This window comes from Corvus hawaiiensis, chromosome 7 (genome assembly GCF_020740725.1).
Source record: "Corvus hawaiiensis isolate bCorHaw1 chromosome 7, bCorHaw1.pri.cur, whole genome shotgun sequence".
In the NCBI taxonomy this organism is placed as follows: domain Eukaryota; kingdom Metazoa; phylum Chordata; class Aves; order Passeriformes; family Corvidae; genus Corvus; species Corvus hawaiiensis.
The window spans coordinates 24,563,767-24,577,053 of NC_063219.1; the positions used below are offsets into that span (position 1 = coordinate 24,563,767).

The window sequence follows — 13,287 nt, forward strand, 5'->3', positions numbered from 1 at the left end:
GCCAGCAACCATGCCATAACCTCTGCCCTGGGGCCCACAGCCCAGTGGGGTGCCAGCATCAGTGGGGACACCACCCTGCTCAGAGTGAGCTTCTAGGAGCCGAGGTGGGCACAAGGATGTGGGAGGCTGTCCAGGGTGCACTGCAGAGCACCTGATGCAGCACCCCAGCTCGTGCCAGCTACATGCCCCCCTTCACCAGGGCTGCCCTTCCTGCCATCCCTTGTCCCCTGCCTGCTCCTTGCCCTGCCTCCCAGCCCACACACTGTTTGTCACACTTGTCACCATGGCAAGGGAGAGATTAGCTGTAGACCCTCCGCTCCTGCCCCAAGCCACTGATTCATATTCATGAGACTTCAAAGCATCTCTCGGGCTCTCCTGCACCGAACCTAATCCTCTGCTGCAGCACTGTGCCAGCAGCCCCAGCCCTCGCTCTCAGCTCCACGCTGGCAGCTGGCAGCCCCACAGCCCTCCTGCCCTGGCTGGCCGTAGCCATGCAGCCACACTTCCACCAGCCCACAGTCATGGGGGAATGCTCTGCACCACAAAAATCAGGGGCTAGGAGCACAGAGGGGATGGCTTTTGTGTCCTCACCTGCACCTGCCCATCCCTTAGGTACCCCACAGCCCCCTACAAACCCGCCACAGTCAGCCACCAGCAGGCATCGGACAGGGACTACTGAGGGGCAGCTGGGTGTGCAGAGCATGGCCTTGCTGGGCAGTCCTCCTGCGCCCACCAGTGACAAATCCTGCAGCAGAGAAGTGGCAGGGAGTGTGCTGGAGGCATTTGGAGGTGCAGGCAGGACCAAAGTGAGTACCTGCTCCCAACCTTCCCCTGTACAGCTGTGGGGCAGAGGCTGGGAGAAAAAGGCACCCAGGAGTGCTCTCCCCTCACCCCGCTGCAGGGAGGGTGCAAGCAGGGTTGCAGACCCCCACAAGCACTGGTGCTAACTGGGCCATCTCCAGGTACAGCTCACCTGCTCCACAGCAGGACCACATCGGGGTCAAACACAGGTAGCCCCACACAGAGAGCCAGTGGCACCATGCCACCTGCAGGTGCTGGCAGCCCCACGCCGGCGCTGGTGCCGGGAAGGTTCTGGTTCTGCACGCAGGTCCTGGCTGTGGGCGGGCAGCGGGCGGCAGGTCCCCCACGGAGCCATCTCCTCCAGATGGTGAAGGCCATTAGAGCCGCTCTCATGCGCATGGAGCCATAAAGTTTATGGGGCTCATCATTTAGCTGTAATGGAAATAGTTAAATCTGTCTCTGTTTAAGCAAACTCTGCCCTCGTGGGAGCGCTTGGTGCAGGCAGGCAGAGGCCTCCGGCGGCCAGCGGGTGCCTCTGCTCACCATCCGTCACCCAGGCATCTGGGACACCCAACCCTGGCACTCCCACCTGGCACCCAGGACATCCCTGCCATGTCAGGATGGGGACAGGCAGTGATCCCTCCACTACCAGCCCTGGTGCCTCAGTTTCACATCTGTGCAGGCAATGCCAGAACCAAATTTGGCATGACCAGGCAAGATTTGGGACTACACAAATTCCCTGACAGCAGAGGCTGAGAGGTAATGTGCAGACAGACAGGCAGAGAGGGCAGGGAGCTGCAGGAAGGATGATGTCTGTCTGCTTCAGGCAGGGCACCTGGAGCTGCGTAGGGGTGAGGTGGATTTGGCTAATGCAGACCTGCCCCGCAGGGCTTTGGCCCAGCAGCCCCCAGCAGGAATCAGCCCGGAGCCTGCCAGAGCACATTGCATGGGGCAGAAGAGCAGGTGATGCACTGAAAGCCACTTTTCATCCCTCACAGGCACCCACAGAGCTGGGCAAGGAGATATGAGCCCAGCATAGCCCAGGTTGCCCCCAGCTCTCAAAGCAAGATCTGGTCAGGGAGAAGGGTGAGAGCAGCCCCCCACTGTGCCTCACAGCACCCCTTAGCCCTGGCCTGGGGATGTGAGGCTGAATCCCCAAATGATAAGCTGCCGGTGTGTTTATGGAGGGCCACTTTCTCCCTGTAGTCCCTTGGGGTGGGTGGGGGTGCTGACCTGGGATGGGGTGAGACCCTGAGGCTGCCACCACTGCTGGAGCCACCCATACTTAGCCAAAGAGGTGCTAGGAGCTGCCCCCCTCCCTAGCATGCAAAGCATGATTAATTACAGAGTAAGTCATTAATATTCACAGCTAATTTAAGATCCTTATCATGAATAATGGAAATCACTCTCCAAATTATGGGACAAAGATGGAGGAGGGGGGAAAAAGCCCTATGGAGAGAGAGGTCTACAGAGGGGCAAAGATCTGGGGCAAGGGCATGAGGGGCAGAGGTGGTACCCTCCATGAGGGATGCCTGGGTCTGGCAGTGCCCTGGTTGGGGATGCAGTGATGGGCAGAAGCAAAGGCAGTGGGCATTGGAGCTGGCAGAGGATTCAGCCACATTGGAACAGGGCCCAGGAGGCCTGAGGGGCACCAGCCAACCCTGCCTGTGGGTCTCTAACCTGCTACCCCATCATGTGCAAGACCCAGTCTTGCACACCTGCAGGACTTTGTGCTGCACACCTCCTCCTGGAGCAGGGATTGTCCTAATCCTGTGTCATACAGTCTCCAAGCCAGCCGACCCCAGCAGCCTCCCAGAGCAAAGCTGGGACGGGGCTACCTGGTCCCTGAGGAGCAGGTGGGAAGGGAGGGCACCAGCACTTTGCCTGAGCTCCTGTTATACAAATGAAAGGTTTTTAGTGGGAAAGACTCTGGGAGAGTAATACATCTCCCATATTGATCGCAGGCCAGGGACCAAGGCACGGCTTAAACAGTAATTGATTTCTAGCCGCCGAGATGTGTTGGGGAGCATTGATTTAACAGCACTGCAGACACACTGCTACTAATCTGATTAAAGTATTTAGCAGAAATGTTATTCTTTTAAAAAAAACAGAGGGAGGTGACAGTGCTGCCTGGGGCTGAGGCGGGCCTGTGGAGCAGGGACAGTTTAACACCCTGGGGACAGCTCTGTGCCTGCACTCTGGTGGGGGTGCCACTGCCTGGGCACATGTCTCCAGCCAGATGTACTTGCAGCCATTCCTGACAGAGCTGCCAAGGATGCGTGTGAGCCCAGCAGGACACAGGCAAGGAAGGCAGAGCCAGAAACGTGTGCCAGGAGTGTGGACGATACATGGCCCAGCCAGAGACCCTGCCAGTGCAGCCACCAGCGGTGCTGGGGACAGGGCAGGAGTGGGAGGAAGTAGAGGCCGCCTGCAGAGGTAGTCCTGGTTGGAGGCACACTCAGCTGGTGGAGCAAGCACATGGACCACACCAGAGCTGCAGCAGCCAGGGAGGTGCAGGAGCCAAAGTCTAGCAGTGCCTGGGCATGGAGGAAATGCTGAGCAAGGGGACCATGTGCACTGCTGGCCCACTGGCCATGCAGCATCCCCATCTTCAGCCTTTCCCCACACTGTGCCCTGCCACAGGCGGTCAGGCCATCACCAAGAGCACTTCCATTCTGCCCCCTCCTGCTCCTGTCCTGCCCCACTGCTGAGGGCAGGGGCAGATGCTGGGCTGCTGAGGATGGGACTCCCCCATGCCATTCCCAGTCCTTGTGGAAAGGTACCAGCTGAGCAGGTGGAAGAGTTTCTGCCACTCCCCATCACACTCATCAGCCCAGTTAATTAACAGGCGATGTCAAACAAATAAATTATTCCTGCTTCCTATTGATTCTGATTTACTGGCCCCTGGAGAAACCAGGATCATTTATCCCACCTGTCACCCCTGTACAGCAGCTGCACTAACATCTGCCCTGCTCCCTTCACCTCTCCTGCCCATCCACCTTCGGGGCAGAGCCGGGCACACCCATGGGGCCCACAGTGCCCTACACCACTGCCTGTTGTACCCCGGAATGCAGCTGCAGCCTTGTCTGCTTCTCCTACTGGGAATGGTAGATACACTACTGCCAGCAGCACAGGGAGAGAAACTCTCTGCCCATTGTTGTGGCACTCCTGCTTGCCTGGGGTTCAGCTCATCCAGGGGTTCCCTAGCTCCTGCCAGCCCCTTCCCTTCCCCAGCACCACCAGACAGGGTGTGGGTGCCAGTTCTGGCTACCTGAGCATCCAGGCCCCCAGCCCAGGCCATGCCCACCAAGACAATAGCCGGATTTCCCTGCTGTCCCAGAGAGAGGCCACTGCTGCCCACGCATCAGCCTTTGATGCCTGCCTCCTCTGCAGGAGGCTGATCAAAGCCTGAGCCCCTCCCAGCTCCCACCCCTATGGATGCTGGATCAATAAATCAATGCCAGCTCAGCTGCTGACTGCACAGTAATCTTGGTTGGGAGGTCCTGGAGAGGAACAGTGTCCTGGCATCCACCCCTGCCTGCTTTGGGGCCTCAGCTCATGGCTGATGCCACCCTAGGCTAGTGATGCACCACCCACACCAATCCAGGCTCCCAGGCAGGATGGTGATGGCTGCCAGCCCTTGGCAGCCAGGACTGTCTCCTGCTGGGGTCTGGCCAGCACCCAGTGACACATCCTGGTCCTCCCCTGGCCAGGGCACCACTGGCCAGTGCTGCCTGCAGCAGGAGGCTGCAGGAGCCTATGGGCTCACATGCAGTGGTGCAAGTAACAACATGTGTGCCCTCCTCTGGGCATAGGGTCATCAGCTGGCTCAGCTGAGGGATGCTCTGGGCAGTAGCCTGCTGGCACAGAGCAGCCCTGGCCTCACCCCAGTTCCCAAAAACGACAGGCCACGCTGTATTGGGGCAGCTGGAGCCTGGCCAGGGTCATGGAATGGGGTTGTGAGTGCAGCCTGCCTGCCTGCCCACCTGCCTGCCTGCTGCTCCAGGCACTGGTGCTTTCCAGATCTGGATGAGCTGGATTTCCTTGGATTGGACAGATTAAATTGATCCTGGCCAGACACCAGTAGAAGGCTGTTTGCCACATGCCTATAGTCCGAGCCTGCCTGGAGCGTTTGCTGCTGGAATGGGGGTCACCTGGCATCTGGCTTGGGAAGGGACACACAGAGCACTGGACTCACTCTTGGCAACCCTGCCATGTATCTTGTGCTGCCTGTTCTTCCACAAGCCCTTGGACATCTCCTCACAGCTCTTGCCTTGCAGAAAGTGGAGCAGCAACAGCCCTGCTGCTGTGCCAAGGGGAGGGTGAGGAAGTGTAGTGGATGCTGCTGCCAAGTTCTGCTGCCAGCGTGGCCAAGGCCAACGGGGCCAGCAGGTGACTCACTCGTCCTGCGTCCTGCGTGATTCATCCCAAGTGGCTGGCAGGAGCAGCCAGAAAGACAGGGTGGCTTCAGCTGTTTCAGGATGTCTTGCCCAGAGCCAGTCTATCACCCCGGCCACCAGCCCTTGTCTGAATCCACATGCATGCTCCCACAAAAGTGGTCCTCATGGATGCAGCCCAGCTATACCCATGCCTGGGCATCGCCAGCCTCCCCACCACTGACCCACCCCTGACCCTGCAAGGACGGTGGGGTGCCTGGTGGAGCGGGAGGCCGCAGCTCCCATCCAGATTAGCGTGGTCCCACGGCAGTGCGCGGTGGGGCGCATGTGGGAGGAGCGGCTGGCAGCACCGTCGCCAGGAGATAAGCTCCCTGCTCATCCTCATCGCATGTGACAGGAGGGAGATTTATGGCTCCAAGCTGCGATTTGTGCACGGCTCCAACACACCGTATTGATCACTCCTGGTTGCTTCTGCTGCTCCCTCACCTCCCAGCCCCTGCCTGTTAACTCTTCGAGACCTGGGGACCCCCGGGGCCAGGCACCCTTGTGTGCTGCAGCAGCTGGTGCAGCAAGGAGCACCCCAGGTCCAGGCTGGCTGGGGTGCCAGAGCCCATTTCCTGGGAGAAAAGCAGAGTTTTTCCTGGCTGGGGATCAAAGCAGAGCAGGCAGGGGGAGTCTGGCTGCGTTGGCAGTTAGGAGCATCCTGTGGAAAGGAGAGGGGCCAAGGGAGCAGGGAGGTGCTGGTGGAGCCAAGGGGACAAGGATGGCAGTCAGTGATAAGGGAACAATGCAGAGGGGATGGGGCATCGTGCCAAGGATTAGAGCTGAGTGTACAGGGATGGCAGGTGGTGACAAAGGAGCGGTTCCCAGGGGACAGTGTAGGATGGCCATGGGCAGTGCCAAGGGCACATGGACAGCAGTGTGCACCAAGCAGTCCCAGGGCCAGCTGGGGGGCTGATGCCAAGGGGATGCGGATGGGGGCAGCCGAGGGGGGACGGGGATAGGGCTGCAGGTGCCTCTGCAGCAGCGGCAGGAAATGATGTGTGAAATGAAGAGTTCCTGCCCAGTGCCCAGAGGGAGCGTGCAGCATACTGAGCAGGGCTGGGGCTGGGGAGGGGGCTGCAGGGGGGCACACAGCTGAGGGGATCCCCAGCCTTGTGCGGGGACCCTGACTGAGGGGGCTGCTCTGCAGCACGGGGCTGTGTCCTTCCTACAGGGCAAGCAGGAAGGGGGCTCTTGGCATGGGAGTGCTGAGTAGCTGCTCTGGAGCTGGGGGCTGTGTGGGGCACAGCCTTGCTAGATCAAGCCCTCACTGCCCCCCTGCTGCGACGCCCCAGCACCGTGTACCCACCACCCCCTCCCTGCTCACTGGTTTCCCGCTGCTCCACGGAGATAATTAAATCCGCTATTTCGGCAGGTTCCGCATCCCCTGCCAGGCGGATCCGCAATCAGCCTTGAGAGGGCCGGGGGCCACCCACCTGCGCCCCTCCGCCCTCACCACCCTCACACTGGGGCACCTTGGCTGGCCCTGACACCTCTGCCTGCCTCAGATCCCTGTCTGCACCCTTGGGGACAATCCTGGGTGTTGTGGGAGGGGTAACACACTCCTCTCCTGTGTTGGTCATATCTCCTCTCCAGCTCCAGTCCCAAGCCGCTGCTCTTGAGGGGTCAGTCCTGTCTCCAAAGCCAGCGTGGCATCCAGGGGTGCCACAGACCCTAGGCATGGGCAGGAGCAGCTCCCCACCGGCTGTCCCATGTCCCCAGCTTCCCATTCATCCCCAGTTCTGATGTTATCATCTTCCTGCAGCACCCGGAGAAGCTTTAAATAATTCACGGAGGTGAGCTGGGGCACAGATGCTCCCACAGGCAGCTGGTGTGAGCGGGCAGGCAGTGGCTGGGTGGCAGAGATAGTGGTGCTGTCCCCGCCGGCTGCACAGGGCCTGCTGGCACCTGCCAGCTGGGAAGGAAGGGCTTGGGTTGTTCACAGAGGAGAAGCACTGAGAACATTGTCCTAAGACAGTTTAGCAGAGTCAGGAGGTGAGCAGGGTTCCCAGGGAGCCCCACACTGTGCTGCCCCCATGCCGTGCCCCCTGCCTGGCTGGCTGTCCCCTCCGCCTCCCCTCCGCCCCCAATCCACTATGCAGGATGCCAGATTGATTCCTGAAGCGGGCAGCTCTGGCTGTAAATTTTGATCAATAATTTAAGGGGGTAAAACTATTAATAGAATATTAAATAATCTGCTCTTGTGTGAGGCACGAAGGTGGGAGTGAAGTTGAGGGTACCTGGATGACCTGCACAGCTACCTCCTGGTCCAGCCAAAAACCCCAACGCTACCTTGCCAGCACAGTGGGGAGAGTGGCAAGCGTTGCTGTAACTAATTGTCAGCTGTGCCAGAAGAGGGGAGGGCGGCATCCATCAGGGAGTGGAGTTATTGATGGACTCCAAGGCTGCTATTACCTGCCAGCCCTGCTATTACACACACCATCACTCAGTGCGTGGCTGCGGCCGCCACACCAGCCCCTCGGTGCTGCCTTGCACCGTGCTGGCCAGGACAACCACTGGAAACAGGTATAATTACACAGACAGTGCCCACCAGGAGTGTTTCAGCTGCAGCTCAGCTACCTGTGCTGTTGGCTACACATTGCATTGATGTTGTTCAATGCTGCCTGGGTTTTCCTCTAGGTCTTGCGTCTCCAGCCTCACAACAAGCCAGCACTGTTCAAACCCTATGGCACATCCTTACCCCACCCCAGTGCCTTCTCCAGCTTTCACAAACAGGTTGGCCCCACGCAGCCTGGCTGAGCCACGGGAAGGAGGCAGCCCCTGCCATCCTGGAGTGGGGAGCTGGCCTTCACCACCAGCAGGTGATGCCCTTGGGAGCCACCGTGCTGTGACGCTGAGAGCCCACCGCAGCCCGACTCATTCTGGGAGGATTAGTCCCTGATCCCCCACTGCCCAGAGCCAGGGAGGGCAGCTCTAGGAAGCAAGGAAGTGAAATCAGGGAGATTAACCCTGGTCCCCAGTGGGATGGAAAATGGAGGCACATCTGCTCATCCGAATGGAAGGAACAGCGGCCCATGGGGGAGCAGATAAAAAATAGGCTGACATTTACCTGCCAGCCCCAAGCAGGGCGGGTGGAGGGCACCATGACCAGCCTGTGTCCACAGTGGGATGCAGGCATCTGCTCGAGTGCCAGGCACTCATCACTGTCCTGCCCAGGCTGCAGAGACAGCATGAGGCACGCAGCAGCGTGGCTGTGTGACAGCAGGATAGTGTCCTAGGGCAGCACCAGAGATGGCGAGTCCTGCCAAGGCAGGGGTGCTTTCTGGGCACACGCAAGCATGGATGCTGGGGCAATGGCACAGCAGGTGTGTGTGAAAGGGGTTTGGTGTGTTCAGGGCTGCCTGTGCATGGAGTAGGCAGCAGGGTAGCTGGCAGTGAGGTGGGAAGCTGTGGCATGGGAAGGGCAGTGAGCTCTTGAGATTGGGCTGGTGCCTGAGCCTGGAGCCTGTTGGGGTACTATTGCTCCTAGAGGGGTGGTAGTGAGAAGAGCAGGCAGGGCTGAGACCTGCAGGAGAGGTGCTCAGGGACACGCTCAAGGAAGTCGAAAATAACCTTTTACCTGGGCATCCTTCCCTGCAACCAGAAGAAAGAAACCTCTTCACCTGTCCAAAGCCCTGCAGTCTGGGCTGCCAAGAAGGGCTGATGGCACCCTCTTCTCTGCTGAGGAGCCAGGAGATGCTACAGCAGGTGTTAGCATCTCTCCACTTGCCTGTAGCAGCCCTGTCTCCCATGCACAGACCGGAGCCGGGCATCCTTCTACAACGGCTTTAACATTTCCCAGCAGTGCTGAAAGCATTTCCTTGGGATGACACTTGCCTCTTCACAGCCACCTCCAAGCAGCAGGGGCCAGCCACCCTACAGCCATAGAGGTCAGGATGCCTCCTCCAGTACTGCCAGCTTGGCATCCCACCTCTGACAGCACTTACCTTGCTGTGTGCCCAGAGGCTCAGAGTGCCTGCCCAAGCCGAGGCACAGCATCATCCAGCCCAGCCACAGTGAATCCAAGCCAAGGCACCAAGAAGCCAGCACATGGGTGGAAAGGGTTAACTGCTGTGAGAGCAGAGCCTCCCCTTCCTCCCCCTGCACTGTGTTTTACAGGCCAGAGCTATTACCAGGAAATGTTCCCATCAGCACCATTGATCCCCTTGTTTACAGCCCAGTAATCCTCTGCTGTTGACTCAGGAGCAAAAAGGAAAGAAGGGAGGAGATGGCTCCCACTTGGGCATTGCCTCTGCCCTGCCAGCATCCCACCCAAGCCTGCCTGATGCACTGGGGTGACCCTGCCACACCTGGCTGGGCACTGGAGGCTGTGCAGCCAGTGGGAAGGCTGTGGAGGGTGGCACAGTGGTAGGACTGTGAGAGCAGCTATGGCCCTGCAAGAGCTGACCTCCACAGGCGAGTGCAGGTGCCCCCTCACCAGCATTGCCCTCCTGGCATGTAGCTGTGCCCCCCCTCTAGCTGCCTGACACCTGGTGAAGGGCCCAGTGTGACAGCCCCACTTTGTTCTCATTGGGTGATGAGCAAAGGCGTCAGGCTAGATTAGAGACCCTCCCAGCTCCCAGCTCTGTGTATGCCAAGCTGGAGCAGCTGCCAGCTGGGAGGGCCAGCAGCAGTGGGCACCCACACACTGCCCGGGGAGGCTGCAGCCCCCAAGGCTGCCCACCTGGCAGTAGGACGGCAGGGCTGGGTGCCACTCTTGGTGTGGGGCACTGGCCTTGCACAGCCCTGCCTGCCACTCCGGCTGTGTGTCAGCTGTCCCCACGCCTGGAGGGCTCGGAGCCCTAGGCCAGGGCTGCCACTCTCCCTCACCCTGGCCCAGCTGAGATCTTGCAAACCTATGCCAAGCATCCATGCCAAGAGAACTTGTGTGGTGTCCATCAATGGGATTTTCATGAGCTTTTTACTTCTTCTGGCTCTGATAACACCGGGGGCTCAGCCACCTCCCTGTGCCCATGTCCCAGGCATGTCCCCCCGCTGTCTAGGAGGGCAGGATTGTGCCTTCCTCCGCTCACTTACGCTACCACTTGGATTCAGCCCATCCCCTGGTGCCTGCTCTAGTAGGAGGGGATATGCTTTGCTCCCTTTTAAAACCCTCCAGGCCCGGATTTACCTTCCCTCCCTCTGCAAGCCCTCAGGAGCCTGGCTCTCCCCCAGAGCCCACGGCAGAGGTAAGGAGCCAAGCTTCCCAGGCAGGTTGGTGCAAGGCTGCAGGTCACAGCCTGCTTCTGCTGGGGCTGATCCAGTCTGGGCAAATCCCAAGGCTGGGCCCCCCAGCCTACCCTTTCTCTGTGCCTCTCAGCCCAGTTTCACAGCACGAGCGCTGCCAGAGCCCCCCCAGCCCAGCCCAGCGTAGTCCACCTCCGCATGGGGCTCTGCCCCAGCCCCAACAAACCCAAGGCCTTACAGCCCTCCAAAACAGGTGCCTGACATCTTTCTCCTTCCCTATGCCTGACATCTTTCCCCTTCCCTGATCCCTGATCACTGGGGGCTAGGATCTCTTTGTCAGCACTGCAGCAGTGCACTAGGCTGTGGGTGCCAGCCCAGGGGCCATACCTAACCCTCCCAGCCCCTTGGAATGTCCCACCACTGGCCACTCACTGTCTGGAAGTTGCTGCTGTTGCAGTCCTCATTGGCAAATGTGCAGCGGACAAGCATCTCGCCCAGGTCCAGCTGGTGGCCCACGCGCTCATAAAACTCCTCCAGGTGGAAGGGATGGCTCTCCTCCTCCTCACTCATGGCCAGTGACCCCAGAAGAGCCTCCAACCTGCTCCTCTCAGGGCTTTCTGGCACCAGGGGCTGGCCAGCGCCATCCAGGAGCCCCAGCATCTCCCCTGCCCAGTACAGATCATGGCTGGAGAGCTGTGAGAAGCGGGCAGGGTTGAGGTTGCAGATCGTAACGGCGGGGAAGATCTTGTTGTGCTCCGTCTCCTCCTCCAGCTGGGTGCTGTGGGGGTACTGGAAGTACAAGCCCACACACTTGGCATAGGCATGAATAAGGAGGGCCAGTGAGCCCAGGAAGGCCAGCAGCCACAGTAAGTTGCGGATGGTGTAGCGCCGGTGCCGGAAGATGTGATGGATGCCGTGGAGGGTGGAACGGCTGGCAAACTCTTCCAGGCTGCACGGGGGCTGCCGTGGGGCTGGGACATCCCGTGCTGGGTGCCTATCAGGGCAGTCCCCCGCAGGAAGGGCTGCAGAGGGCCAGGGGGAACCCCAGGGGCGTGGGGGAGGCCTCTGGGCTTCCTCCAGCCACATGCTGCCGGCCGGCTCTGCCTCTCCCCGCTGAGCCCGAGGGGCCAGACGAGGTCTGAGGGGTGGATGACCGTCACGGCACCGGGCGAGGCGGGCTGTGCGGCGTGAGATGTGCAGCAGTGCCGGGGCGGGACTGGTGCGGGGTGGTGCCGCCCGCACCCTGCCCCGAGCGGGAAGCTCGCTGAGTGCCGAGATCACAGATGTACTTAGCGATCACCACATCCTGCAGGAACTGCAGCCAGAGACTGAAACATCCTGGAAAGCTCAGGGCACTCTCACTGCCTGTCCCCCGGGGTTGTGGGCAATTACTTGGAGTCCTGCTCACTTCCACCCTCTCCGTGCACTTAGTGTGGGTTCCCCAGGGAGGGGGAGACAGGCAAATTCCTCATTTTCCCCTGCCAGGACATGTAGATGCCACCTGGGCAGGGCTGCATGGCCCTGGGCTCAGGAGCGGTGCCTGGGCAGGCACATGTTGGGGGGAAGCCTGTCTTTGGCCATGGAGATGTGGGGGAACTCCAAGCTCTGCACCAGCATTGCAGAAGCACAGCTCTGAAGCACAGCTCATCAGGCTGGCCAAGGACTCAAGATGTCAAGTGTCACTCTTACCACAGCTCCTGCGCCCTTGGACTCAAGCACCTCCTCTGGGATCCCCCAAAGCTGCAAGGGGCCAGACTGCTATGAGGACAGGGAAGAGTGAGGGGTGGCAGAGCACATGGGGGCAGTGACACAGACCTCTGGGGAGTGCCAGATGCTGGCACCACCTGCATGCCACCCCAGGGATGATGCCAGGCTCTCTGGCATGGTGCTACCTCGAGGCCAGGACATCTGACATGGTGGAGGGGCCAGCACCACTCAGCATCCCTCACCTTCACAGTGCACAGGAAGATGCAAAATCTTTTACAAGGCCAGCGTTGAAGCTGAAAGAAACAGTTGGTTGTTAGCGGTGAGAAGCACTTGTGTACCCAAAAGCTTGTGTCCCTTTCTGAACCATCTCAGTTGGTCTAGTAAAAGATGCTACTTTTCCCTACTGAGCTCGCCACACATGGCCCTGTCTGAGCAGATCCCACAGCACCAGTTTGCTGACAGTGGAGGCAGAGCAGAGCCACAGAGCAGAGCTATGTCTGTGAGGCCAGGGAGGGCACACAAGATAGGATGGTGGGCTGTGTTCTCCAGCCTCCCAGGAGAGAAGATGGGAAAATCAGAAGTAAGGATGCTCAGGCACAGGGAAGAGGTGTTTCCCAGGCCCAGTGAGGCTGGAGGGGAGCAAGAGGACTGGGATCTCCTGCAGATATTCGGAGCCGGCTGGGCACCCACAGGGCCTCAGAGTGGAGCAAAAGGCACTGCAAGACCCTGGCAGTGTCTGTAGCCACGTGCTGGCGATACTGGCCCTGCCCAGCTGTGCTCCCCTGGCCTGTGCTCCCCAGCACAGCTTTAAATCCATTAGTTTTGCATAATTAGATTTTTCTCAATTACCAGATTATGATAATTAACAGCTCATTTGTAGGAGGCAGTGCCTAATCCCGGCATCATGCTTGGCTCGATGCCAGCCTGGCTCTTGGCTGCCGGTGCTGGGACAGTGGGCAGCAAAGCAAACACCAGGACAGAGGACCCTCAGGGAAGCTCCCAGGACCTCCAGAACCTCTCAACCACTGCTGACCTAGACATCCCCTGCACTGTCTGGCCAACACAGCCTGCCTGGAGGGGTTGATCGTGAAAAACAAGGGAGATGAGAGCCCAGGCAGGAAGAGAATCCTCTGACAAAAAAGGTTAGCAGGGT

General features: G+C 59.6%; 1 protein-coding gene across 1 annotated transcript in view; it reads right to left on the bottom strand.

Moving 5' to 3' along the window:
* Positions 1 to 11,528, bottom strand: part of ASIC4 (acid sensing ion channel subunit family member 4) — a 63,035-nt gene extending 51,507 nt beyond the window's left edge. The window contains exon 1 of the mRNA XM_048308662.1: positions 10,860 to 11,528. Coding sequence (XP_048164619.1) covers positions 10,860 to 11,513 — 654 coding nt within the window. The 5' untranslated portion in view covers positions 11,514 to 11,528. The remainder of the gene's footprint in view (positions 1 to 10,859) is intronic.
* Positions 11,529 to 13,287: the final 1,759 nt, after the last annotated feature.